This window comes from Alligator mississippiensis, chromosome 5 (assembly GCF_030867095.1).
Source record: "Alligator mississippiensis isolate rAllMis1 chromosome 5, rAllMis1, whole genome shotgun sequence".
Classification (NCBI taxonomy): domain Eukaryota; kingdom Metazoa; phylum Chordata; order Crocodylia; family Alligatoridae; genus Alligator; species Alligator mississippiensis.
The window spans coordinates 51,347,452-51,373,845 of record NC_081828.1 but is presented as its reverse complement, the minus strand read 5'-3'; the positions used below and the strand labels follow the sequence as shown (position 1 = coordinate 51,373,845).

The 26,394-nt window shown below is 45.3% G+C and overlaps 3 protein-coding genes across 11 annotated transcripts in view; 1 reads left to right on the top strand and 2 right to left on the bottom strand.

Annotated features, from left to right (window-relative positions):
* TDRD5 (tudor domain containing 5) overlaps positions 1-2,547 on the bottom strand; it is a 44,641-nt gene extending 42,094 nt beyond the window's left edge. Inside the window, exons 1-2 of one of the 3 annotated variants that reach the window (XM_059728363.1) lie at positions 1,979-2,547; positions 1,548-1,786 (exon numbers count right to left, since the gene is read on the bottom strand). In XM_059728363.1, coding sequence (XP_059584346.1) covers positions 1,548-1,786; positions 1,979-2,469 — 730 coding nt within the window. In that variant the 5' untranslated portion in view covers positions 2,470-2,547. The remainder of the gene's footprint in view (positions 1-1,547; positions 1,787-1,978) is intronic. The other 2 variants (XM_019500226.2, XM_059728362.1) reach the window with 2 other exon arrangements.
* Positions 2,548-8,265: 5,718 nt separating this feature from the next.
* NPHS2 (NPHS2 stomatin family member, podocin) lies at positions 8,266-22,607 on the top strand. 2 transcript variants are annotated; one of them, XM_006276826.3, is made up of 8 exons: positions 8,266-8,612; positions 10,105-10,208; positions 13,573-13,645; positions 14,994-15,076; positions 16,508-16,711; positions 17,890-17,945; positions 18,658-18,736; positions 19,627-22,607. In XM_006276826.3, the coding sequence occupies exons 1-8, from the start codon at positions 8,309-8,311 to the stop codon at positions 19,897-19,899; spliced, it is 1,176 nt and encodes a 391-aa protein (XP_006276888.2). In that variant the 5' UTR covers positions 8,266-8,308; the 3' UTR covers positions 19,900-22,607. The 2 variants fall into 2 exon arrangements, with proteins under 2 accessions (XP_006276888.2, XP_019355786.1); XM_019500241.2 differs by lacking the exons at positions 13,573-13,645; positions 14,994-15,076.
* Positions 22,608-26,233: 3,626 nt separating this feature from the next.
* The window catches only part of AXDND1 (axonemal dynein light chain domain containing 1), a 44,339-nt gene continuing 44,178 nt past the window's right edge, over positions 26,234-26,394 (bottom strand). For all 6 annotated transcript variants that reach the window (XM_059728356.1, XM_059728360.1, XM_059728357.1 and 3 more), the window contains one exon: positions 26,234-26,343. In XM_059728356.1, the coding sequence (XP_059584339.1) occupies positions 26,255-26,343 (89 nt within the window). In that variant the 3' untranslated portion in view covers positions 26,234-26,254. The remainder of the gene's footprint in view (positions 26,344-26,394) is intronic.

The following is a 26,394-nucleotide window of genomic DNA, read 5'->3' as shown; positions in this document are numbered from 1 at the left end:
CCAACCTTTTTAAGTAGATCACCTTTGGCATTTAAAAGCAACCCAAGATCTACTGTATGCCACCACCGCCGCCGCCACCCTCACCCCTGGGTGAGGGTGCGCAGGCACGGAGCCTGTGGGGAGGGAAGGGGGTGGAGCAGATAGCGGCAGAGAGAGAAAGAATTATTTGGGGGCATGCCTCCCCAGCAGGTAAGTCCCACCCAGGCAGGGCCCCACTCAACTTATCCCTGCTCCTGGCTCTGCAGCACTGTCCCTCATTACAGGGGCCTCAATCTAGCCCCTGCCCCTTCCCTCCCCCACAGACTGACCTGCTAGGTTGGGGCATGCACATGCATGTACAAAGGCACTCAGCCCCCTCCCCAGCCTTGAATCAACTCCAGGAGGCTCCGAGACCTACCACAAGAGGCTCCGAGAGCTACTGGTGGATCGAGATCCACTGGTTGGCAACCACTGCTGTAGACCATTTTGCCAGTCTATCCAGGTCATTTTGGATCCTAGCCCTACCCTCCAGAGAACTGCAACTCTACTCAACTTGGTGTCTTCCACAAATTTGTTAAGGAGGCACTCAATCCCATCATCCGAATAATTAATGAAGGTACTAACAATACTGGACCCAAAACCAACCCTTGGGGAACCGCACTTGATACCTCCTCTCAAACTAAATATTGAGCCATTGACAACTACCTACTGAGCACGATGATGCAACCAGTTACATATCCACCTTACAGTACTTTGATCTAATCTGTATTTTCACAGCTTATTAATGAGAATATCACGGGAGACTGTGTCAAAAGCTTTGCTAGAGTCATAGGGCATCGTATCCACTGTTCTCCCCTGATCCACAGAGCCTGTCACTTTATCACAGAAAGAGAACAGGTTAATTAAGCATGACTTGGTTTTGGTGAATCCATACTGGCTCCTCCCGATCAGCTTATTCTCCTCTAGTACTAACTGCAGATACTAAGCTGCATTTCTACTAACGCCACTGACATCAATACTATGTCAACACAAGGGACCTGAAATAAACAACATTTTCCAACAAATACTCGGAATACTTAGGGCACCTATACCCGTGTAGCAAGGCTGCTCCAACATGCTGTAATTACAGCATGTTGGAGCAGACTCAATTAATTGAGTCTGCTGGAGTGTGGTAATTACCACACTCCAGCAGACTCCAGCATCACATGCATCAGCATCCCTGTGCTGAAAAACGGCAATGGTTTAAAGTGCCCTTACCGCCATTTTTCAACACAGGGACACTGATACATGCAATGTTCTGGATGCTTTAATTACAGAGACTCTCGGAGCTGCTCTAATTAAAGTGTCGCCCCTTCCTCCCTCCCGGAGCACATGTATAAACATCCCTAGGGAAAGGCAGCTAACACTCTCAACCCTCATCCTGCCTGTCTTTATTCACATCCTCCTGCTTTCTGGCTCTCGTATCTTACACATGTGCTACAGTCACCTCAAGACACTTGAAAGAAGCTGGCTCTTTTGTGGCAAGCATTCCCAGTCACGCTCTCCTCTCCCAGGATGAGAGCACCCACCTTCCAGGACTACGTTGCCATGTCTGTAGGGGAAGATTTTGACCACATCAGGCATGTCCAGGACCAGCTCCATGGTGGAGCGGTAGCCTAGCGAGCGCAGCGGGAGAGGTTTGCCCATCATCGACAGGTACTCCTGCTCCAGCTGGGCTGGGGTCAGGCCCTCCTTGACAGCCATCAGCAGTGACCGCACCTCCTTCCGCAGCAACTCCATGAGGTGCTCCTGCTCCGACATGGTGGCGCTGAAGGAAAAAACAAGACAAGAGGCAATGAGGCTCAGGGCCCGCACTCGGGGGGGCTCCACCAGACACTAGCTGGGGGGGAACCGCAAGCTAGGCAAGGGACAGGCACTACTTGCCAGTGACCCAGAGCCCCTACCCTGTGCCCCAGCCCCCTCATCCTCCTGCCCCTCCCCCTCGCGCCACCTCCCACACCTCCCCGCGCTCCTTCCGCACGTGCCCCCGCTCCGCTCCGCGCCTGCGCACAGCGTCCGCCCAGCGGGACCATAGAGTGGGGGGCGCTTGCTGGAGCGTCCCCCTGCCCCTACCCCCTCGGCGCGCGCAGTGGCCCCTAGTGGCTGGCGCCTGGCTCCGCGCTCGAGCGGCCTGCCCGAGGGAACCTGCCGCGCGTGAGCCGGGAGTGGGGCTGCGCGAAGCTCCCGCCGCCGCCTGTCCCGCCGTGGCGCGGACCATGGGCCGGGCTCCCCGCCCGGTAGCGCTGAGCGCGGCGGGGGTGTAGTGGTGCAAACATGAAGCCCGTTCAGACGCAGCCTGGGCCCCCTCATGAGCCTGCGGCCCCAGGGCGGGCCAGCGCAGCCCTTGATCCCGGGCAGATGGGCAGCAGCAGTGCCTGGTTGGGGCTCCTGCTCCTCAGCGCTGTGCAGATGGGTGAAGTGCTGTACGAGGGATGGCGAAGCTGCGACCATGCAGATATTATGGGCAGGCAGGCGGAGCAAGGAGTTCCTCGGCTGTTAGCACTTCTTGGACCAGCCGTATTGGTGGGCTTGAGTTAGACAAGCTTTTGAATGCAAGACATCAAATGCAAGATGCACTTGTGATGTTTAACACAGCATCAGGCTGTTGGGGCCCAGCTGGGTCTTGGCTCATTGGCCATGGCTCGCCCAAAATGACCCATGCTAGAAAGATCTCCAATAAACCATCTGGGCAGGAATTAAGAGGCTCTGGCGGATCCCCAGCTGATATTACTGAAAGTTCTTCCAGACAGAAGGGTATTGATTTATGCCCTTCAGGTCCCATGTGATTAAGCTGTGATTATCTCTCTATTAGCCAAAACAGAGCTAGTCTGATTCTGCTCTGTGTTCAGACAAAATTGAATCTCTCGAGCCTTCTGTAATCACAGTTAGATTTAAGGACTCTATTTTAGGACTAACATAATAGAACAATGCTTAGCCCTTTACTTCCTGGAAGCACTTAGGAAACATCAATTAACACCCAAGGGAGAGTTGTTATTCCCCCATCATACACATAAAGAAATAGAGGCAAGTAAGGTTAAAAAAGAAACGGCACCTTTTTCACAAAAAGCTAACCATTTAGTTTATTGTTACAAAGCTAAAACATACTCAAGCCTTGCATATTTTGCACTTCTAGAAATATTTTGTAGAACACCCACTCTACAGAACTGAAGTGCAAAGTAGGGAGATTAACTAACTTGCCGAAGACCAAAAAAAGAAAGAGGTTGGTGCTTTAACCCAGTTTAAATATCTTGACTCCCTGACTGGTGTTCAGGTTTATAATGTTTCCTCTCAAAGTTTGTAACGATTGTTCAATAATTTTCTTTACTACCCAGTGGTTATACAATTCAGTACAATTACAAAGCATTCAAGATGTAGATTTAGAGGTTGGGAGAAGATACGGATAGAAAAACAGTCCAGCACTTGGATAACCAATTCTTCTTTATGTTCCAGAGGTAGCAATGTCAAAAGCCATTCAATGATTTCCCACTGCACAGAAGTAAACATGCTGCACTGTTCAGAAGTCCAAGTTCATGAGCTCTACAGAGAGCAAACCACTGTATGCAGAGCCCTGGGGAAACATCATCTAGGATGTTCATTGAGCAAAATATCAAACAAGGTATAGAAAGGTCCAAGGCAATTGGAGGCCTTAAATATACCGTGGTACTTCTGATAAGAAATTGCTTGGAGCCAGAGCAACCTAGACAAAATAAAGCTTTAGGGCTTATTCACCGTTGACCTAAAATTCTAGCTTCAGTTTCAATGTAATATGATATTTTGTCTTTATTTCACAGTCCTCTATTGTGTTAACATAGCCAGTTAAGAACTGCTTCATCTGTATTTTTGTGCATATGTAGTTTACACAGCACTTTGGGATGATTGAAAGCACTGTACTAATGAATTAATATATCACTGTTTCCTCCCAAGCAGCCGCCCTACTCCACTCACTTTGACACGAGGCCTGTTCATTTGCTAATTCCCTGTGGCCAGTGATTTTTCAATAAAGACTTTAATACTATGAAGTTGATGAGGGAGCAAAGAGTTCAGAGTTCACACATGCCTGTACTATCCTGAGGTAGATGATGGTAAATATTTCCAATAAAACAGGAATCCAAGAAAAAACAAGACCATCACTATCCTAACCCACTCCCTCCCTCCCCCAGGATACCCACCTGCTGGACAACTGCACAGCTATGCAGGTCCAAACACTCCACATACTCCATAGGTCAATTTTGACTAATCAGAAGGGAGATTACTGCTTCAGTACACTGAGGGTTGACACTATCTTGCTGCTGAAAAATTAGTATTTGTAGCCTAGATTGGGCCTAATCACACTATTTTTATAATAGTGCTATCCCCCATGCCACTGAGAAATAGAAGAGTCTCTTGTGAACTCTTTGTTTCACATTTCCAAGCCTTTGCTCCCTTTGAGTGGACTGATGGACATGTTCTTTGGGCAACAGTCAGTTGGGGGTTGTTGCTGCACTTGTGGGATGTTACATCTTTCTTCCCATCAGCATCACTGTGAGGGCATCTATACATGCAACTAATGTGCCTTAATTTTCTGGGCAGAAAATTCTTAAACTGCACCCCCCCCCCCTCCGCACCCCCTTAAGCATAAACCTGTTGGGAGCAAATCTGCTCCCAATGGGAGTTCAATCTAGGGCTGCTTCTGCTCTGCTTTGCTCTGCCCCCCTGCAGCAGCCAGGGGGAGTTCCAGGCTCCCCAGGATGCTGGTTGGGAGGTGAGGGCTGGTTCTGATCTCCACATAGCTGGGAGAGCTGTCCCAGCTGCCAAGTAAGCAGCTTCCCTGACCTGATCTCCACATGACTGGGAGGCAGTGTTCCACTGAGCCACAACTGCTCTCCCCACCCCCTGTGGCCCCCTTCTGCCTAGGCTGGTGAGGAGCAATTTGCTCCTGGTCCTAGTACCTGCATCTCCAGGTATTAGAAAATGGCACATTAGAATAATCTACTGCTTAATAATTGCTGCATATGTGTTGACAGTGATTCTTTACTATGCATTAGATTAATTTAATATGTAATAAAGCATCTCATGTAGCTGCACCCAGTGAGTGCAAAGATCAGTTCCACAGCCATTTCAATCTTCTGCCTAAACACAGTGCCTAGACTTAGTGCAAATGTTGCTTTTCTCACCCCACCCCCCCACCTTCCACCTCAGTCAGCACAGGTAGAGTTTGGAGCTTAATCTCTTCAATACTTTAGGTCAGAGCACATCACACTTCACCTTCACCTAACCCACCTCTCCTCACAGAACATTAGGCACTCACAGAACTTCTAATGACACACAAAATGAGCAAAAGGGGACAGACTTTTCTGCTTTTAATTATTTGTCAGCTAGTAACATTACTGGCAGTCTCCACAGGGCAATCCACCTCCCACTAGTGCCTCAAAGCAATCCATCTGCCACTAGGACCAGCAGCCATGTACAAGAGCCTCCATGAGATGCTGGGGTCCATATATTGGAGAGATGGAACAGCTCTTCAGTACCCTGATATAATGGGAACCTCAAATGCTTCCAGACTGTGCTAAAGCCATTCAGTGCTTTAGCAAAGTCTGAGAACATCGTTAAGTCCCATCTGAATTACAAATCAATATGCACTAGGAGACTGCTGTGCTGGGACAAGGTTCTGCTAACTGACTGGCTGTCGTCCAAAGAACATGTCCATCAATCTGCTCAAAGGGCATGTCTATACATACACTTCAGTGCACATTAGCCTATTTTAATGTGCATTAAAGTGTCACAAAAACCATGCTCTTTAGACAATGCACATTAAAATAGGCTAATGTGCCTTCTACTACCTCACAATGGAGGTACTAGATTTAATGCACATTACCTGAAGTGCATTAATGAACGTGTAGACTCACCCAAAGTATGTAAGATATCCTGTCATTCTCCTGATGCAAAATCACCTTCAGCCAGCATTAATCTCTGCTCTCATCATGAACAGGTCTCCCATAGGGAAAAGGAATAAGGTGACAAGTGATTTGCTCTAAGCAACTATACATATAATAATGGACCTAAAAGAAAAACCTTTTCACACCTAGCCTAGGAGTCCTAGGAAGGGGCAGGAACAAGCAGGAATCTAACATCCTATTTACACCAGCTTTCCTTGTTTGGCAAGGATAGTGGGATATCGCTAGCATTTGTGTCTCCATCTCCAGGGCAAGAGATATTCAGTTATAAATAAGTGGAAGTCATTAAGACAATACGGGCACAGGCTTACAGCAACTGAAAGAGGAGCAATCAGTTTGGTAAACTCTGGGTGGGAAAGATGCCTTTGGAGAAGGAGACTTTCTGCATATATAAAACCACATGGGTTAATGTTATTGTAAGAGCTATAAACATTTAAGCTGCTCATCTCTTTAATATATAGGATTTGTTTATCTTTCAGTAGAACAAAGATTCATTCTAATAGCGTTTATAATAAGATGGGTTTTTTTGTATAATCATCGACTTGAGCCCCTCTCATACAAATAGATGTTTACAACGTCTTATATGTGCATTAAACAAAGTGATAGTCTTTTACCTGGACCTATAAACTGCTTTTTTGGATCATTAAACATATAAACAAAACTAATAATAAAGCAGCCTCCATTGTAAAGAGAATTACAAATAATCAGTTTGCCCTCCAATGAAAGTGTGCCGCTCCCCCCTCAACCTTGTGCAGCTGAAACACGACAGCTATTTAACAGCACACATCAACACAATGCTATAGTATGTGACAGAAAATGAAGAATAACAATGGAAATTACAGAAGGGAACAGTTGTGAAACATGAGGTAGAACCACAGAAAGAGGGGAGAGAATCTCAGCAATAAAGAAACTGAAGCTGCAGAGAAGATCTCAGAAAATGTGTTTCATTCAAGTTCAGGAAGCCCAAAGCAAACAAACAGCACTCAGGGTTTGATGTTAAACACAGAGATACGGACCTCTCAAAAAAACAACAACAACAACAAAGCCTCTGTGGACTTTCCCCATTTCCCGAGCTAACCGCTGATTAAAACCCATAGGCGACTGGTAGGGGGTGCACGGGGGTGCACACGCCCCCCCCCCCCGACACTGATGCTGTCAGTAGAGCTGGTGGACCCCCTGACAGGGCCACCGCCATGGGTGGCTTCTGCGGGTGCCTTCTGAGGCACCCTTTGAGCCAGATTCAGGAGGCACCAGTCACCCATGTTAAAACCCGTTTCTACCAGCCCTAGCTCTGAGCCACCATGAAACAGGATTTTCTCTTCTTACTGGAATGAATGGAAGTCTTTATGTTTTACATTCTAATACAGACATCTTTCCAAACTATTGTGCAAAGACCAATCCCTCCAATATCATTCAATGTAACCTCTTGAGTGGCCATTATACTAAAGGATGTTTCTTTCAAAGAGCTGCCGGGCTTGTGCAGTTCATGAGCCTCCATACCCCAGCAGTGCTACGTGTACTGAGACACTGATGAGTTAAGCATAAAGTTTAAAGACCAGTCTTAAAGGCCCCAAACCTGTATTAGGCTCTCTGCCCCAAGTCCACATGGAGCTACATTGACTTCCATGGGTTTCCTGGATTACGGCTCTATTCAGTGGCTCATCAATGAACCAGGACCCCAAGACCTTACTTAAATTTAAAAAGGACTGTAACTTAAATTCTCATGAGAAGAATCTCATGTAGCGAGCCTCTTCCCTTACCAGGAAATCAAACAGAAATTTATAAGGAGCAGCACTAAACAATTTTCACATCACACACCAATCCCTGACAAGGACCCAGTTTTCTAAGTGTTGTAAATATACCCATGATTTAGCCAGGACAGCTGTTTTCAGTAGAAAAGATTTCTGATTTTTCACCTCAGCTCAGGGCGTCAGCTGTCCTAGGAAATCCTCACAGGCTGGAGAGGTCTCCAGAAACAGGTAGCTAATTCTTTAAGCAGGGATTTTGCAGATCAAAGTACTGGAGCATATTTTTTTCATTTTTTGCCAAAGTCACACAAGCGCATGCAGAACCTCACATCCTGAAATCCATCCTGTCTGGACATTTGACTGGGGAGGGCTACACAGCTCCCTGAAAAAAGGGCTGAATACATGTGGGATTGAAAGACGCTGGAAAACAGCTTGCTTGTCTCACTGTCCAACAAGTCTAACAAGCCCATAATAAGCTTGATGCTTCATGATCCTCCTCCTGCCTGTCACCTCCCTTCTTCCTATGCCCCCACCTTCTCTTCTGGCCACAATAAATTCCAGGCACCAGCCACCCTACTTCCAGTGCAAGACAATCTTCCTAAAAGCTGCATGCTTCTCAACAGAAGGATGGAAAAAAGGTCTCGAAGCTCCTCCAGTGAGTCTCACAGAAGAAACAGAGAGTCCCCAGCTATGCATGGCAAAAGGGACAAGATGGAGAGCAGCAGAGAAGCCAGTAGAGAAAGAGGGGGGTCCAAGAGAGGGAAAGCAAAGGAGACCAGGAAGGAGGACCAGAGCACTGTGGGGGCATCCAACAGAGTTCAGTCTTCCACAGTGGTGGATGTGGACGAGGTGGTGTCTTTCGATGACGAAATGGAGGTGCTGGCACTGCTGGAAAGTGAGCGACAAGAGGAAGGTATGGATGGCAGGGGCTTGGGAGGGCAGGCACAGAGAACCCACTGACTCTTTGGAAGCTGGACTGCCTAGAGCAGGGCACTGGTGTCTGATTCTACCCTGACCCTTGCATAGTCCTTTATACCACCTCCAAGTGAGAGCAAAGTGAGTGAGACCCCACACTGCACAAGTATAAATGATTACCCAAGGCACAGCACACCAGAGAATCAACTCCCCCCAGGGCAGAAAAGTGCAATACCCAATGCATTTTTGGAAACCTCTTTCTGCTTTTATCAAGGCTGACCAGTGACCTCTCAGATAAAGCACTAAACTAAGAGCACAGCTTTCAGTTTCATTATGCTCTGCTTTCACAATTATACATCTGATTCTATTGCCCATCAACACTTAGAGGTGCCGGGGACTGTTTACCATCCTTTAGATCAGTGGTTCACAAACTTTTCCAGTCACAACTGCACTGAGAATGGAGAGGATATAGTGCAACTCCATATATGCAGTTACCGTTGTCCATGTTCCTGCAGTTAAGAGATGGAGATTTATTGCTCCTCTGCAGTAACTGACCCCATACTCACAACTGCTCCACATTGGGTGCGTCTACACAAGATACTTACTGTGCAGTAGCCTAATAACACTGTGCAGTAGTGAGCTGGTCAAAAAAGTGTGTTAATATGCTACTGCACATGTTGTTAAGCTACTGCACAGTAAGCATCACAAAAAACCTGTGTGCTGGTGCTACTGCACATTTAGTTAGTAGTTCATTAAGCAAGTTAATCTAAATGCACAATTAAATACTGCACATTAATGAACATGTAGACACACGCAGTTGGCACATGTAAACGTTCATTAATGTGCTGTAATTACAGTGCATTACATTTAGCACCTGTGATAACAAGTACTACCTTAATGAACTGTAATCAGAGCTACTGCACATTAGCACAGATGAACACTTTATGTGATGTTAATGCACATTAGACTAAATCTGTACATTACTGTACATTTGCATGGTTTTTGCCAGCCATGCTCATGCACAGTAGGAGGTTGGCATAATCTACCTTGGACAACAAGATTAGCTGAAAGTTCCTTCTTTGCTGTCAGTTTTGTAATGATTTCTAACTATTATTTAAAAGATCTTGGCTCCATAGTGCAGTTGGGTTCCCCATGGCATATCAAGAAATTATAGGGAGATGCAAGCACCAGCAGTCCAAGAATTGACCATGTTTAAACCCTTTTATGTGAGGCCCAATGTTGACTCTGGGCAAATTTAGGTGAATGTCCTCTGACTAGCTCATAGCAGGTATTGATGACCTAAGGGGAGTTAAGTTTCTGACTGTAGTCAGTATAGATAGAAGCATTCACCTACAAATGCATTTGCTCTTTATTTTTCTGTAGATATAATGTCTTCAGGGGAGTTAATTTTTTGATTGCACAAACAAATCCTAGTCAGTATAGATAGAAACATTCACCTACTAATGCATTTGCTCTTTATTTTTCTGTAGGTATAAAGTCTTCAGGTCTCGGTATCTGTGAGTGGCTTCTTACCATCCTGTCCCTTCTCTTCATCATCATGACCTTCCCCATCTCCATCTGGTTTTGCATGAAGGTAAGACTAGTCAGGGAGACTCTGCAATTTTGTTGACTTAGAATGCAGAAGGCAGGGTAGATTTTCACCTTTATAGACTAACTAAATCAGAGCTATATAGCATAAGCTTTCGTAAGCAGAGGGCTTGTTTCATCAGATGCCGTGAAGGGACTGTAGGAAGCAGAGCTTTTAAATAGAAAGCAGTGATTAGAATACAAAGGGTAGGGAAGGGGGGAGGTAGAAGAAGGGGGCTTAGTGTGCATCAGGGCTGTAAATAAGTGGATCAGTCTCAGTGGGACAGGTGCTTAACGTTAAACATGTAATAAATGCTTTTCTGGCCCAGGGCCTGCCAACTTATGTAGGATCCTTGTATTATTTTGGCTAATCACACATCATCTTTCACTAAATTAGAGGGCAGGTCAGGTGTCTTGGACAAATTCCAATTAGGGCAATTGCACATTGCCTATTTAATATTCCCCAAGCTGGTTGTAGGGTGTCTATGCACCATTAAACATTTGCTATGTTCCATCTCAGAGATGGCAACAATACAGGAACAGGTGAAATGATTTCTGTATTACAGCTTTTAGAGGATTTTAAAATTACAAGTCTTGGTAAATACAAGGCTTTTTGATGTACAATACAACCACATTATCATAAATCCCATCTATAACCAACCCCTGCTTTTAACAATCCAAAAGAACCAATTTTTTCGTTGTTATCCTGCAGCAAATAGACTAATCCTATTACAGCGAACACCCTCTTTAAATAACTTTTCTCCTGATCCTGTGGTGATTCCTTATAATAAAACTGTACTGATCTGAAACCATTTAGTCATCGCCATTAATATAGATCACATGAAAAGCTCCCTTAAAAGGACATTTTAAGCTTACAAAGTCAAGCAGCTAAGAAATGCCACTGTAATCATGCCCTGTGTGTAGTCTTTTTCTTCCCATTTTCATCCCTGGTTCTCACTATCAGTTTCTTTGCCCAGTCAGTCCCAGTTTCCTCTGCCCTGCCTCCAGCTCCTGTTCTGAGTATTTCCCCCTTCCCTTTCTTTTCCCAATCTATACATCTTGAGACCTACTGCATCTAATGGTCATAAATGGTCAATTTTCAAGATGGACAGAAGTAAATAACAGGGCCCCCCTGGGATCTGTGATGGGACCAGTGCTGTTCAACATATTCATAAATGAGCTAGAAAAGAGGGTTAGTAGCAAGGTGGCCAAATTTGCAGATAACAAAATTATTCAAAGCGGGAAAGTCCAAGGCAAATGAAATTCAGTGTAGATGTGTAAAGTGATGCACACAGGCAAAAATAACCCAGACTGTACCATCACTGTGATGGGCTTTACATTAGCTATTACCACACAGGTTAGGAGATCTGGGAGACAGTTCATTAAAAAACACCAGTTCAGTGCTCAGCAGATGTCAAAAAGGCAAACAAAATGTTAGGGATTGTTATGAAGGGAATTGTAAACAAAACTAAAAGTATTATCATGTCCCTTTATAAATACATGGTGTGTCCACACTTTGAATACTGTGTCCAGTTCTAGTCCCCACACCTCAAAAAAGATACAGAAAAACTAGAGAAGAGCAACAAGGACGATTGGCAGTATGGAGGGGCTTCCATGTGAGGAGAGACTGAAGAGGATAGGCCTATTCAGTTTAGAAAAGGAACGCTTGAAGGGGGACATGATAAGGGTTTACAAAATACTAAATGGTGAAGAGAAAGTAAATATAGATTTATTATTTACTATCTCTAAAAATACAAGATGAAACTAGTAGGTAGTAAGTTTAAAACTAACAAAAGGAAGTTCTGTTTCACACAGCATATAATTAAAGTGTGGAACTCATGGCCACAAGACATTGTGGAGGCTGGGATTGGACAAATTCTTGTACAATAGGGGCATCAGTAGCTATTGAGCATGGGAGTTAGGGATACAGCCTTTGAATTAAAACTTCATAGACCATAAATACTGGCAGCTGCAAGTCAGAGAGAAACAGTGGAAAAAAACCCTAGTCATACCCAGTTCACATTTCTTTACAGCATCCACTCTCTGCTCCTGTATGACACAGGATACTGAGCAAGATGGACCTTATGGTCTGACCCAGTAAATGACAATTCTTATATTCTCCTCCACATTGCCTAGATCTGGAGGTGACCATGAATACAGGTGAGACGGGTTCATGGCTTTCTGTTCCAATAGCAGGATATGGCCTAGGGCTGTAATTTCAGGGGGAAGTCCTATTGAGTCCCAGCAAATACTCCAGAGAATTTAGTGATGAACTGCAACAAGTCTACTGAGCATACATAAACTACAGTGTTTTTTCAAAGGCTTATACATTGGCCAAAAAATTGCTCAGATTTTCACAGGACCAGCAAAAGGCATGTCTATGGCCTCTGACATACATTATTAAAGGCATCATGAGATCTGATGCACAATCCCAACAGTGATGCCTCCTGACATTCCACATATATACTTGATTGGAGCTCCCAACCAGGGGAGCATGAGGAATCAGCTGATGGGCATTCCCAGCCAGGGAAGCCCATCAGAGCAGAGGGCTTCATGAGCTCCTTCAGCTGGGAGCACCCATCAGCCTGCAAGGTGTGCTCAAGAGGCTGAGAGCATGGGCTACTCATTCAATTAAAGGCATGATAGGAATCAGCCACAAAGCTATTACACATATTTTGTGTAATAATTTTGTGACTTATTCCTTGCTGTATCAGTTGAATGAATGTGTGGCCAAGAAATTACTTAAGACCTAATTAACCCGTTAATCACATCTTAAGTATAAAGTCTGTCAGTGGCCTATGACACACAGGCCACCCCTTGTCAACTTTTAAGTCTGCTACAAAGCTTTCCAGACCTGAAACTATATAAAAAAAAAAAAGGCTCAGAAGAATTTATCATGTGCCAATAAATGCATTTTTCATTAGCCTCACTCTCAGAAATAACTTCACTGTTTTTGCTGAAATCTGTCCAAGAAATCTTCAAAGGAGGCAGACACCCAGCATGAAAGAGCTCAAGTTTCAGTGTTGAAGCAATTTGGTCTCATCTTGGAAAATGTTCTGCAATATTTATAATAGGTTGGTATAATCTGCTGCCAGTTAGAATCACAAAGGACAGTATTTCTTCTTGAGTCCAGCCGTTCTCTCACACAAATGGGAGTACAGTCCTTAGTTAGCTATAAAATCTTTGAGTCAGATTTTCAGCTGTGGTAAATAGGTGACCTGAATTCACCAGTTTACACCAGCTAAGAGTCTGGTCTGCATAGGATTTGCCTTGGATGGTTTTTTTTCCCCAAAACCATTGTTTCCTTCTCAACAGCCCTGCTCTCTCTTGCCCTCGCTTTCCAATTCCAGCCTCTGTGTCTCCCACTGCAGGTCGTGCGGGAGTACGAGAGAGCCATTGTGTTCCGATTTGGGCGCCTCCTTCCTGGAAGGGCCAGAGGGCCCGGTAAGCAGTTTGTTCAACCCTCACCTTCGCCAGCCTCAGAATGGGTTGGACTCAATCCCAGATCCGTCACCAATGCCCCTGCTGTTAGAAGGAATCCTCACACTCATTTCACACAACTCTGACGTGTTCTTTTTCCTCCTCCCTGTTCCACAGACAGAGGTCCACCATGATCTTATCTCAACAGATCTGAGCTGGGGTCATTCTTCCCCTCTCCCCAGTGATCTTATTCATCTCCTTCCTCTCCAACCCTGAGGGCTTTGGCACTCTCCCCTCTCTCACAGCATCTGATAATGGGTAGCAAAGTAGGTATTGCTCTTTGTTTCTATCCTTGACAGGCAGCTCTTTCCACAGCTGGTTCTTCAGGGAGTTCACATGGGATAGAGGGTGCCCTGTCAGACATGTGGGTGGGAGACTCAGGAAACACATAGCTTACTTGACAGTGCCCCCTGCTAGCTGCTCCCTCACCTCACTCATCTCTCTGTGCAGACAGGGGAAGGCCTGGTTTTAATGTCTCTTTTTGGCTCCTTCCCTTGGTAAGGACAGCTCGTAAGGGGACTCCCTTAAACCTGCAGGCCTCCAAACCTTACTGAAGCTGTGGGCTTAGGACTCATGGCAGTTAACTTTTTCTCTATCTCTTCACACCTTTCACCAGTTCTGAAACCCATTAACAGTGGAAAAATAGCCCCTTCCCACCCACTGGGTTGAGGTCGTTTCCCTCTTCTTCTCATCTGCAGGGTCTAAACAGGCCCAATAACCATTCTGTCCCATGCACCTTTGTATCTCTCAGCTCTATCAGCCTGTCCCATCTATGCACATTCTATGTCAGAAGCCTAAGTAACCTTGAACAGGGAACCCAGGGTACAGACACTGTATTTTTGGATGCCCCTACTTTTATGACTCCAGGCAGAGCTTTCAGTCAGGACCCTCTCCAAACATCCCATTTCTTCAAAAATGCTCAGGACTGGATCCTGAACTATATGGTGCAGCTCGGGCCCATCTCAGTCCAAGGACATGTGTTCATCTGTGAAATGTGAATGCAATGCATTGAGATAAGGGGAGACTGAAAGGGGGCAGGGAGTAATAGAATCCATTGTCCAGGATGTCCAGGAGAATCTCTCTGGTTATGATGTTGCAGCCCGATCTGTCAGGAAGAATTTATTCTTCTCTCACACATCTGGATAGGTGTCCTAATGGTGGAGAGACTGCCTCTCCAGCAAACACATACACAAGTTCCTTCCTTCTGTTCTGCCCGGCATGGCCCCATACTTGCTGCTCTCAGAATCAAGAAGTAGAATTCTTCTGTGGCGTCCATAGTCACTATCTCCTGCCGTGTCTCTTCCTCACACAGGCCTCTTCTTCTTCCTTCCCTGTCTGGATACATACCACAAGGTAGACCTTCGCCTCAGAACCTTAGAGATCCCCTTCCATGAGGTAAGAACTCCGGCACCACATGTTCCCTTGCTGCTTTATCATTACAACTAGTCCAATCTGATTGTCCCTCCAATGAAAAAGGTGACAGAAAACACTACTGCTACCCAAGAGAAGGACTTAAAACCAAAATTAATTGTAGCTAGACTTGGTCATTCTGCCCTCATGCAATAGAAGGAACTCATGCTTAGATACTGCCTTTGATCCTAAGGTGAAGGACACCAATTTATTGGCTCTAGCATACTGCTCAGTGTTGCTGGCTCTTGTGATTTTATCATAAATCTCATTATATTTAGTGTCCTCTTTGGAAGTCTCCGCTCCTGAAGTCATGAGAATGTACACGAACCTTGCTCTTTTTTATGAAGACTAAGTTCTTTGCCTTCCCAATTGCATGATAAAGCACGAAAATGTGACCAAAAGAGCACCCTAAAAACTCCAAAACAAGAAGTTAAAAACAGTACCTTTAGGGCCTCATTATTTTGGAAGGCTGCCTAACATGAGCTATACTAGTCTGCTGCACAGCAGATAGGAGGGAGGGAGGCAGCGGTGGCTCTGGCTGAAGAGCATGGTCCCCATTCCCACCAAACGTATGCCAGGGTCTTTGATACCCCTGCAGAGGGGACAAGAATACAATTCTTTTACATCTCTTTGGAAGAATCCTCACAGAGGTGAATTGAGTCCACTTTACTCTTGGAAGGGCAAAGGACTGAGCATCTGCCATTTCAGTGGTCCAGGTATACACAAGCATGAAGGGGGTAGCTCCCTATAGAAGACCTGTGTTTTATTTGCTGTTTTTGACTTCCTTTCTCTGTGCTGCTGCATCATTGATGTCTATTACTCTTTGCATCACTAGATCATCTCAGACCTCCAACGGGAAGTACTAAATCACAGTGCAGTAACAACATTGCCATAGTGACATGTGTGAGAACCCAAGACTAAGCTCCTTGAAGCAGTGACCCCCCCCCCAGGACATACTGAAGGCAACTGTAAATAATGATTAACAGCATTGTTTTGGGCACTCTGCAAACACAACAGGAGACAGGCCCTGCCCCAGCCTGCTTACAATCAAAGCAAACTAGGCTGACAAAGCATAGGAGGGGAAAAAGAAGCATAGAGAAGGAAAATGTTACACAGAAGGTCAGTGGCAGAGCCAGAAATGGCATTTGGCAGACGGACAAAGAATGGCAGAATGACATCAGTTCTCATCTGTAAAATGGGGGCAGTTAAAATGCAGAGATGAAGGGTCCTGCACAAGGTTGCAATGACCAGAGGCAGAGTCATGATATAAATCTGTGATAACTGTAAGCATCTTCTGGGCCATAGCCTACTGCTTTAACCACAAAGCCATTCTTCACTTTCCCCAGTGTCTCTAACCCTTCTGTGTAATTAAAGCCATCAGAACCCACCTCATTTCTCAAAATCTTTTCTGTCTAGGTGGTGACCAAAGATATGGTTACATTGGAAATAGATGCCATCTGTTTCTACCGCATGGAGAATGCTTCTCTCCTCCTAACCACTCTGGTCAACATCTCCAGTACTATCCAGCTGCTGGTACAGACAACCATGAAACGCGTGCTAGCACATCGGTCCTTCACTGAACTCCTCCTGGAGAAAAAGAGCATTGGTCAGGAAATAAAGGTAAAGGTATTTCCACATGGAGGTGGGCAGGGCCACAGCATTGGGATAGGGTACCACAGCTTTCTTTCAACCCATGGCTAATCAAGGCTTGGTGGAGAGGCCTCTAAGGGTCACCCAGACAAGCATCCACTTGCAGTATGCAGCACTGCAAACCCATCTGCAGTGCCACACACCACAGTCGCTGCACATGCAGGTGTTCCCTGCACTGCTAATTTGCAGTGCAGGGGGGGTGGAGGGGTTGAAATCAGGAAATCCCAGTGTCCAAAAAAACCCACACCAAAAAAAGGCAGGGTGGCATACATGGTGGCAGCATGTGCTACCTGAAACAGGAACCTGGCTAACTGGAGCCATGCTCTGGCTGCCAGCCAGACTCCCTGCTGCTGGATCACCACCCGGGACAACATGCTGCATGCCAGAGCACGCATGCACAGGCATTCCCTGTGGACAAGTAGTAGCAGCACAATTGCTGCTGCTGTTTGTCTCTGGGGAAACTCATGTTCCCGCTCGTGAGGATGCACCTTAAGAAGCCCACAGTGATCCACCCAGTGGACCTGTTGGCAGGATCACATGCTGTGTTCAATGAATGGCAATGGTTAATACCAAGTCCTGTTTTCCAAGGAACTCAAGAGTGCTTTGGCAAAAAATGGAATCACTCTCAGGCATTGGTCTCATAGGGCAACTGAGAAATCAGTGGAATGAAGTTGGTGGAAAACCAGCTGCTGAGAAGGGCATTGGGGAGCAATGAATAGAAGACAAGACAAGCCATGTAGACTAAAGTGAAACAGCTGGAGACAGATTCAGATCTAGTATATATGGGTGCCACACCACTGACTCCAGAGTTGGTTCCCTTGTCTCCTCTGTTGAGGTAGTAAAAGTTCTCTAGCAGCAAGTCCCCCTGAGCACAAAATAGGACATAATAATTAGGGGAAGAACTTTGTCATTTATCCTTCTGCCCTGTCCTCTAAAGGGATCTCTCTAAGTGCCTCTCCCTTCACAGAAGCCAGCTGTATTATTGCACATGCCTTGCTGCAATATGAACAAGTAGCTGTGAATACTTTTGTACCAGATACATACATTCAGCACTTCTCCAGACAGTACATCACATGGGACCGTATCACCTGTCTGAGTTGTCTGTAAGCTCTATGCTGCCCATACTCAATCAGTCATCATCTTTACAGGTAGCTTTGGATGCAGTCACATGTCGCTGGGGGATCAAGTTGGAGAGAACAGAAATGTAGGTAGGACACATAGGAAGCAGCCACAGCAGGGTAAAGAAATTTGCTGTTGCCCCTTTGCAAATTTCACTCTCTCTTGACTGCCAACTTCTGCTCTTCTTACAGCTTTGCACCTGAAGATCTATCTAAGTGTATCCCCTGCAGCAGCCAAACCCCACTGCTAGCCCACATGCTTTTTCTACAGTACTCTGCAGCTGCATTCAGCTGTCAGAGGAAAATATTACCTGTAGAGCTTCAAGCTTGCACAAACCCTGTGCTTTGCAGTTATGGCATTTGGAACTAGATCTGCAGCTGGAGCAAATCAGCACAGCACCACCAATATCATCACAGGGACATTGGTTGGCACCAGCTGAAGAGCTGGCCCTCTTATTTACTATTCACATTTCCTATCCAATTTTCAAAGTAGAAAAATATCCCCTGGCAGACAAAGCCTTCCTAATCCAACTGTCAAGCAGTCACTGGAAAAGCTCCCAGTGATTTCAGTGCTGGCTAAACTGGGCCCAGCTGCATAGGAGATGGGCTGAGAAGGCTACAAATCTAAATCACAAGGGATATTAGCAAACTGCCTCAGCTCAGATGAGAACATAGCTGCAGCTTGATACCTTCTAATGAGCCACTGCAAACCCCACCAGCTTCATGCACCCAAGCTCCTGCCACTAAGTAGAGGTGCAGAATACCAGGCCCCAGGTAACTCCTATTTTCCCCCTACAGCAATCATGTAAGGCTGCCAGCTGAACTCCAGCAGTCCTTGGCAGCAGAAGCAGAGGCTCATAGACATGCCAAAATACAGGTAAGACAACAGAGTGCTTCCTGTTTTCACACAGTACAACATTCAGTCTTTCCCAGAACAGCCCTCACTGCTGCTTGAGTGTCAATGGCACAGGCAGCCACATTCTAGGCATAGAGCCTGCCCTAGGCAGACTGGATATACCACAGGGAGAGCCCCTCTCCCAAGCTGGAAATTGGCTGTTCCATCCTTTGGTTCTCCTGTAAACCCTGCCCACTTGTAAAATCTTCTCCAACCTCCCCTTAGAGGGATCTAACCCACAGGATGGGAAATTATAATTTAAAGAACAGCATAGGAGGAATTTAGTTACAGGTGGGGCAACTATCCTGTTGCAGTCCCAGCCATGGTCACTGTGGAGAAGAGATTGAACTCTGACCTTAGAAGAGCCAATGACAGCTCCCTTCCCACCATCTTTCTGCAGAAGGTGCTGTAAGGAATATTACAAGAGCCCTCACCATGGAGAAGCCTGGAAGTTCTCCTGCCTCAACTGCTTCCATTAAAGGTGTGTCTGCACTGCCTCTATGCTGAGCTCAGGACCCCACCAAGAAGACCGACTACCACTCATTCCTGCTTTACACACTTCTGCGGCAATGTAGCCACCTTAGAGGAGCCCAGAGTGCATGCCAACCCTACTCTTAGGCTCTCTCAGGTGCAGACTGTTGCGAAGCTCTGAAGTGGTCACTTTGCACCTGGTTTCTGCTGTGTGGAGCAGGAGTGAGTAGGTGAGACATACTTCTTGGTGATGTCCCCAGGCTTGGCACAGAGGCAGCATAGACAAGCCCTAAGACTTCCTAAGAAATGCTATCAGACAGCATCCTCCCAGCTACCACCATCCCCCTGGGGCTAGCTTAGCAACTGCTGATAAAAGCCCCTTTCATTCCCTTGTGTTGTAGGTGATAGCTGCTGAGGGAGAAAAGGCTGCCTCTGAATCCCTGAGGATGGCAGCTGAAATCTTGTCCAGCACCCCAGCTGCAGCTCAGCTCCGCTACCTCCACACGCTGCAAGCCCTGTCTACAGGGAGGCCATCCACTGTTGTTCTGCCTTTGCCCTTTGACCTGATGAATCTTGGGTCTGCAGCCATCCACAGATGTACAGCCAGCCTTTCTGATAACACTGCAAGCCACCCAGAGCCTCAGGAGGACAAGAAGGACTCCCCCATGTTGTAGAGCCTTCCTGGAAGAAGCTGGAGCTCAAGTGGGGCTGCTGCACCTGCAGCCATGTTACACAGTCATTCACTCACAAGAGCAATGAACTGCCTGCCTCCGTGTTGGTATGAACTGTGGTAGCGCTGGGATGGAAAGCACACAAGGGCTTTTAATACAAAGTGTGTTAGACAGCAGAGGATTTAAGTTTGCTTGGAAAAAGTATTCCATATCTTAAGTGTGCAGGGGGTGGGGCTGGAGCTGCAGGAGCAGGTGTGGTAGGGATTGTTGCCTCTGAATTTTCCCATTTTATTTCTTTTATCACCAAACCACAGTGAGCAGTGCAAGAATGGTATTTTATGCCCACACAAGCTTCACCCCTAGGGATAGGTCTATTCTTCCATGGATGGTGGGTGGAAAGAGAAACTAGCGTTTATTTTGAAAGGCCCCAAATATCTAATGTTCATTTCCCAACCTTTGTGGTAAGATCCATGGGGAATATTTTTCACTGCAAAAGCCAGGTGCCTGGGACAAGCAAAGAGGCATAAACTGACACCCTGTACAATACATCCAGCAGGACCTTTGGTTTTCACAAAGTTCCATACCCTCATCCAGCTCTGGGGATTTTCTTGCTGTATCACTCACCATCTGCAGGGCAGCTTTTTGAACTGGCAGTGAGAGATGTGCAGTGCAAGCATGACTGAAATCGGGAAGTGGAGCTGGAGCAAGAATTGTGGGAAGCTCGTAGGCATCTCCTGGCCCTTCCCAGCCCCACCAGACTCAATTTGTTGTGTTCTAGGATGATGTGTCAAAATATGGAACATAGTTGGTCCAGGGACAGCAAACGAATAGTGTAATGGAAATAAACATTTGGGAACTTGCTGTTTGTGTTAATTAGCTCAGGTCACAGTTACTTGATCAGTTGCCAAAGGCTTATGTGGGAAGCACACAAGGACATGCAGGTACTCCTGCTGGTTCAGGGATGGATGCAGAACATGGCTATAGAGGGGGGATCCCAGCCTGGAGCCAAGCTGTCATATCCCAGCCAAGCTGCATTGCTGTCCCAGTGGGAGTTAGCTAAAGGACCAAACAGACCTGTGTCCTTGATAACAGGCTGGAGATAACTGTTTCCCGACCCTCCCCCCAACACACAGAGACACAGGCTGGTCTTGGAGACTTTTAGGCTTCTCAGTCTTCCTTGTGTGTGAATGGAACAAATCAGAGGATGCAGAGGATCAGAGAAAGAAGAGAGTGGCAGATAAGTTAGAAAAAGCCAAAGGGGATGGATAATTAAAGTAGGGTAGAGAAAGGAGCAGGGTTGGGGTAAGGTAAAGAGAAGATGTACTGGAGGCGTGCAGTCCAGAAAAAGAAAGGAGTGATGGAGATGCAGGGGTAGGGAAAAGGAAGAAATGAAGGAGCAATAGGGGCAAATGTGGACTGAAGAGCTACAGGACAGGATAAAAGAAGAGCAAAACAGGCAAAGTGGGGACAAAGGAAGGAGCCGAGGAAGGGCAGGGCCTGGGCTGCAGGGTGGGGTAAAAATCATAGAATCATAAGAAAACAGAACTCAAAGGGACCTCCAGAGATCTAGTTGAACCCCCTGCCTGAGGCAGGATCATTCCTATCCAAAACATCCTATACAAATCCATTGTTTATCTTATTAGCAAAACTACACAGTCAATCCTGATACAACCACAGGACAGCACCCTAACCTGCCAAAAATAAGGCAGGGGGACCATAGTGGCCAACATCCTGTTGCTGCAAAGGTTGTTAAAATACACTTAAATTCCAGGAAGAGGCCTATGCCCCCTGCTGTGAAGGAAGATGTAACAGCCAAAACCAAAGAAATTAATAAGCAATAAATATGTGCTTCTTAGAGGCATTTGAAATGTTTGTCTAATATAAAGCTTGTATTTTTGTAACCCACAAATGTAAGTTGTAACTGTTTGTAAAACTCACTAGGCCCCAAAGACAAAGCTATAGTTGTAAATTTAGCTGACCTAATGGTTCTTTCTTGCTCAGAATTTAGCCTTGATGATGATAAAAACTGGATTCAACTGCCTGGCCTACCCAGCACATTCCAGGAAAGCACATTTCAAAAAAGCATAGTCAGAGAGATCTAAAGGGGTTAAATTTAGGTGGAATAATGTTAATTTCAAACCTAAAAATGCTGCATTGCAATTTGCTTATTGGATAAACCCAAGTTTGGGTAGTAACCTTTTATAATAATTTTTAACACCTTTTAATCCCATAGGGCAACAGCTATAGAACAAGATTGTGAATGGCTTTAAAGCCAACAGATTAACATAAAACTAGGTATAAAAAGTGCATGCATCAGGTGACCAGCAGGAAGGAAGGAACAGAACAGTCACTGCTGTTCCACGCCCGGACCCCAGACTCCCGGTGTAAGTAAGAATCGGATCCTAATCAAGGGACCTTCCCCAGTAATCCCCCTAACAGCGTCAATCGAAAATGCCTGACTTTGCTGGAAGCATCTGGCGCGCACCTGGCATTGAGGGGCTATCAATAAGTTGCCAACCCATGTCTGTCTATCTGTTGTTTTAAACAGCCGGTGGCTGATGCCCTCGCAGTGCCCAGCTGGCCTGTGACAGGTTAATCTATCTGTTATTATTTATTATTAGTTCTTTAATACTGCATTATCTGCTTATCACATTTATCTTTCTGTTAACTGTTATGTATGTGTAAACTATAATAAATTTGCCATTGCTTTACTCCCAACTCTGCCTCCTCAATCCCAAACCAAACAGCCCAGTGGCTAAATTGATATACTCACAGTGCCCAGCTGGCCTGTGACAGGAAGGCAAAAACCACTACCAGGTGTACCCATCTGACCATGGAGCAAAATTCCAATTGTGGTGATCGGTCTGACCTTGAGCAGAGAGACAAGTCTCTCTAAGCCAGAAACCTCCACATTTAAGCCCCAGCAGGAGCACTGGCACACCAGCCAAAATCCCAAGTCTTGGCTATAGCTAACATCCAATGCTTCTGAAGAAGGTAAAAAACCCCAAATAAACAACCCTGATGTAGCAGCAGGAGAGGGAGAAAAAAAAATCCCTTCCCAGCCCCATGTGGCAGCCAGCAAAGCCCAGAAGCATGTCAAACATCCATAATAGAATATAGGCACAGCTACTCCTAGATCATCCCTGACTAATGCTTATCCAACCTCTCCTTGGACACCTCCAGTGAGATACCACAGCCTCTCTAGGCAATCTATTCCACTGCCTCATTGTTTTAACAGTGAAGAAGTGCTTCCTGATATCCAATACAAGCTTACTTTACTGCAACTTCAAGCCACTGGTCTGTGTCCTGCTGTCTGCAGCCAAAGAAAAGACTTCCCCCCCATCATCTTCAGATATTTGAAGACAGCTATCACATTCACTCTTAAGTGCCTTTTCCACAAGGAGAACACGCCTATTTCCTTCAACCTCTCCTCATATGAATTGCCTTCCAAGCCCTTTATCATTTTTGTCACCCGGCTATGGACCCTTACTTCTCCATGTTCTTTTTAAAATGGGAAGTCCAAAACTGCACACAATACTCTAGAGGCCTAATCAGTGCTGAGTGAAGAGGCTGAGTGAACCTCCCACGTCACCCAACTAATGCTTTATCAATGCATCTCAACACTTTGTTATCCTTTTGTACAACTACATCACAATGCAGACTCGTACCGAGTCTACAATGAACCAAGACTCCCAGGATCCTTCTCTGTAGTGCTGCCATCTAGGGTGGTGTCACACATTTTGTACCTATAGATTTTGATTATTCCTCCCAAGGTGTAGCACCTTGCATTTGCCATCATTAAACTTCATCCTGTTTGGTCTGGTTTGGCTTCCAATCTATTAGATGCTTCTGAATGGCAATCCTGTCCTCCATGTTTGCAATCCTTCTCAGTTTCAAGTCGTCTGCTCATGTGCTTAAGCTCTCAGTTCCAGTATCCAAATAATAAACATGTTGAATTGCACTGGGCCCAGTTCAGACCACTGTGGAACCTCACTCAAAACCTCCTGCCATTCTGACATGTATCCATTTATAATAACCCTCTGCTTGCAGCTATTGATCCAGTTATCTATCTACCTTATAGTAGTTTTGTCTAGCCCACATTTCTCCTATTTATGAAGTCATATGGGACTTTGTCAAAAGGCCTGCTGAAGTCCACATACTTTATGCCCACTGCATTCCCTTCATCCACCCAATTAGTTATTTGTCCAAGAAGGAGATCAAGTTTGTTTGGGATAATTTGTTCTTAGTAAATCCATACTAGCTGCTTGCAATGAGCCTTTTCTCCTCCAGATGCCTGCAAATAGATTTTCTTATGATATTGCTTCAGTATCTTCCTGGATATTGAAGCTAACTAGTCTGTATTTCCCTAGGTCCTCCTTTTTGGGCCCCCCCCAAAAAAGAGGCACCATGTTGGCCCTTTTCCAGTCCTCTGGTACCTTGCCCATCTCCTGTGACTTCATAAATATTATTGCCAAGGGCTCCGAGATCACCTCTGTCTGTTCCTTCAGTACCATGGAGTGAAGTTCATCAGGCCCTGCTGCCTTGAATTCATTCAAACCCATCAAAAGTTGTTTCTTTTGTTATCTCATCCCTCAGCTAGGCTTTCTCTGCCTGCAACCCCTCATGGGCAATGTTTTAAAATTAAAGGAAATCATGCTTTTTTGGCATTTTATTTTACCAGAGGGAGACATCCAGATCACACAATTGAAGAATATAGCTTCCCTAAGGGTCAAGAACACAGTTGCTGGGCAATATCTGTTGTGCAAATAGAATGGAATATTTTGTGGTTTTCTGGTTTGCAACATTCATGGCTGTGGAACCTGTGTTCTTAAACTATATTTCTTTAGAAAACTGCCATAGCAGCTACTGTAGCTTGCATGTTGCATAGAAAGTTGGTAAAAAGTGGCAGCGTTGGAGAAAACTTGCTGTCAGTGGAATTGGGGGGGAAAAAAAGATTGTACAAAACACCTTAAAGATCAAAACAAACAAAAAAAATATCTGCACTGGAGGGGAAATTCTCAATGCATGGGTTACAACGCATTCTCAAATTTAGATTAAGGAAACTTCCCAATGTAAAACTGTCACTTCCCAGGTTACATAAAGTAAAGGATGATGTTTCCTCCTAGGCCAGGAAACTAAACCCTGGCATGGAACAGACCCTGAAAATGTTTCTAAAGGCTTCACACACAATGAATAAAACATTACTAAGGATAACACCAAACACAGGAGACTTGAAACAAGGTCTTCAGAATCAGTAACTTGAAAAAGGCAAGTCGTAATGTTCTCTACTGATTAAGATGATATTAAGACATGTTATCCTCTCACTGGAGCAGAGGTACATGTTTAACAATTCTGTATACCATGTTTTCTTGTACATGACATACAACTTTTTCCCAGAAGCTGGAAAGTGTAGTGCTCATTGTATGTGAAAAATACAGTAAAAACAGTTTTTCCACAGGATTCACAGGGAAGAAAACAATGAGTAGGCTCTGGTCCCAATGAAGGAGTGGGGGTGCATGCACGCATACTTTTGGGAGCCTCACAATTAGACAAGACTCTTCCTCTGTCACTTCTGAGTATCATCTCTAATGCTTCTGTGCATTGTCCCATGGATTGCAGTCAGCAACCTCCCAGTCAAACTTGCACGAATGCACCTCTCCAGGTCCCCCATTAATAAACATTCTAGTGTAGCAAAAGCCATTCACATTATTTAAAAGGATACCAACCATGACAAGGATGGCTCTCACAAGAAATGCTGTCTGCTGCCTTATCTGTTTATCAAGCAACACAGGGCAGAACTTTTTCCTTTCTCTAACCATAGTCTGTAACTGGACGCTTACCTTAAAATACTAAGGGCTCGTGTGCAATTCAGGGATGGAATTGGTTTCAGAGCTCCCCTCAGTCCCCAACCCTGAAAGAAGCCTTGTCCTCAGATTTCTGCTCACTGGCTAAGCATTGAAGGAGGATGCAGAGATCTACACAGTGTGCCAAACTCTTAAGAGCTGGGGTAGTACAGCCAGCCTTCTATTATTTGATCTATTACAAGCTCTATTAAGAGAGATGTTGCTATGTCTTGCAAACCTTGCCCACAAAGTATGTTCAAGCCCTCCGAGTCATGAATGTGCTCAGACACCAAACCACCCAAAATGTACTTTTCCAATCATTCATAAATTGGGGGAAGGTTCTTTCTAGGCTTTTGCAATGGCTCTCCTTATGAGGGCATATTTGAAGAAGTTCCACCCCCTCTGCTATACCAGTAAAGCAAGGGATGAAAGTGTATACTGAAGAAGCCACTGGTATTGAATCAAAGTTTGCTACAAACGAGAACCCAAATAACTTCCTTAGGCATTACTACTATTTATTTTTTGTGTTTGCTGGTTTTCCTGGACCGGGCAGTGCAAGACTGTGTATGAGAAGTTGGACTGGTTTCTTCTTGGAAGTGGATTTCTGAAATTTAAAAATAATATATAAACACATTAAAAATAAACACAGAATAAT

Coding starts and splice junctions, on each gene's coding strand:
- NPHS2 (XM_006276826.3), top strand. CDS start 8,309: ATGCTTCTCAACAGAAGGATGGAAAAAAGGTCTCGAAGCTCCTCCAGT. Junction 10,209..13,572: donor CCATCTGGTTTTGCATGAAG/GTAAGACTAGTC, acceptor CTCCCACTGCAG/GTCGTGCGGGAGTACGAGAG. Junction 16,712..17,889: donor GCATTGGTCAGGAAATAAAG/GTAAAGGTATTT, acceptor TCATCTTTACAG/GTAGCTTTGGATGCAGTCAC.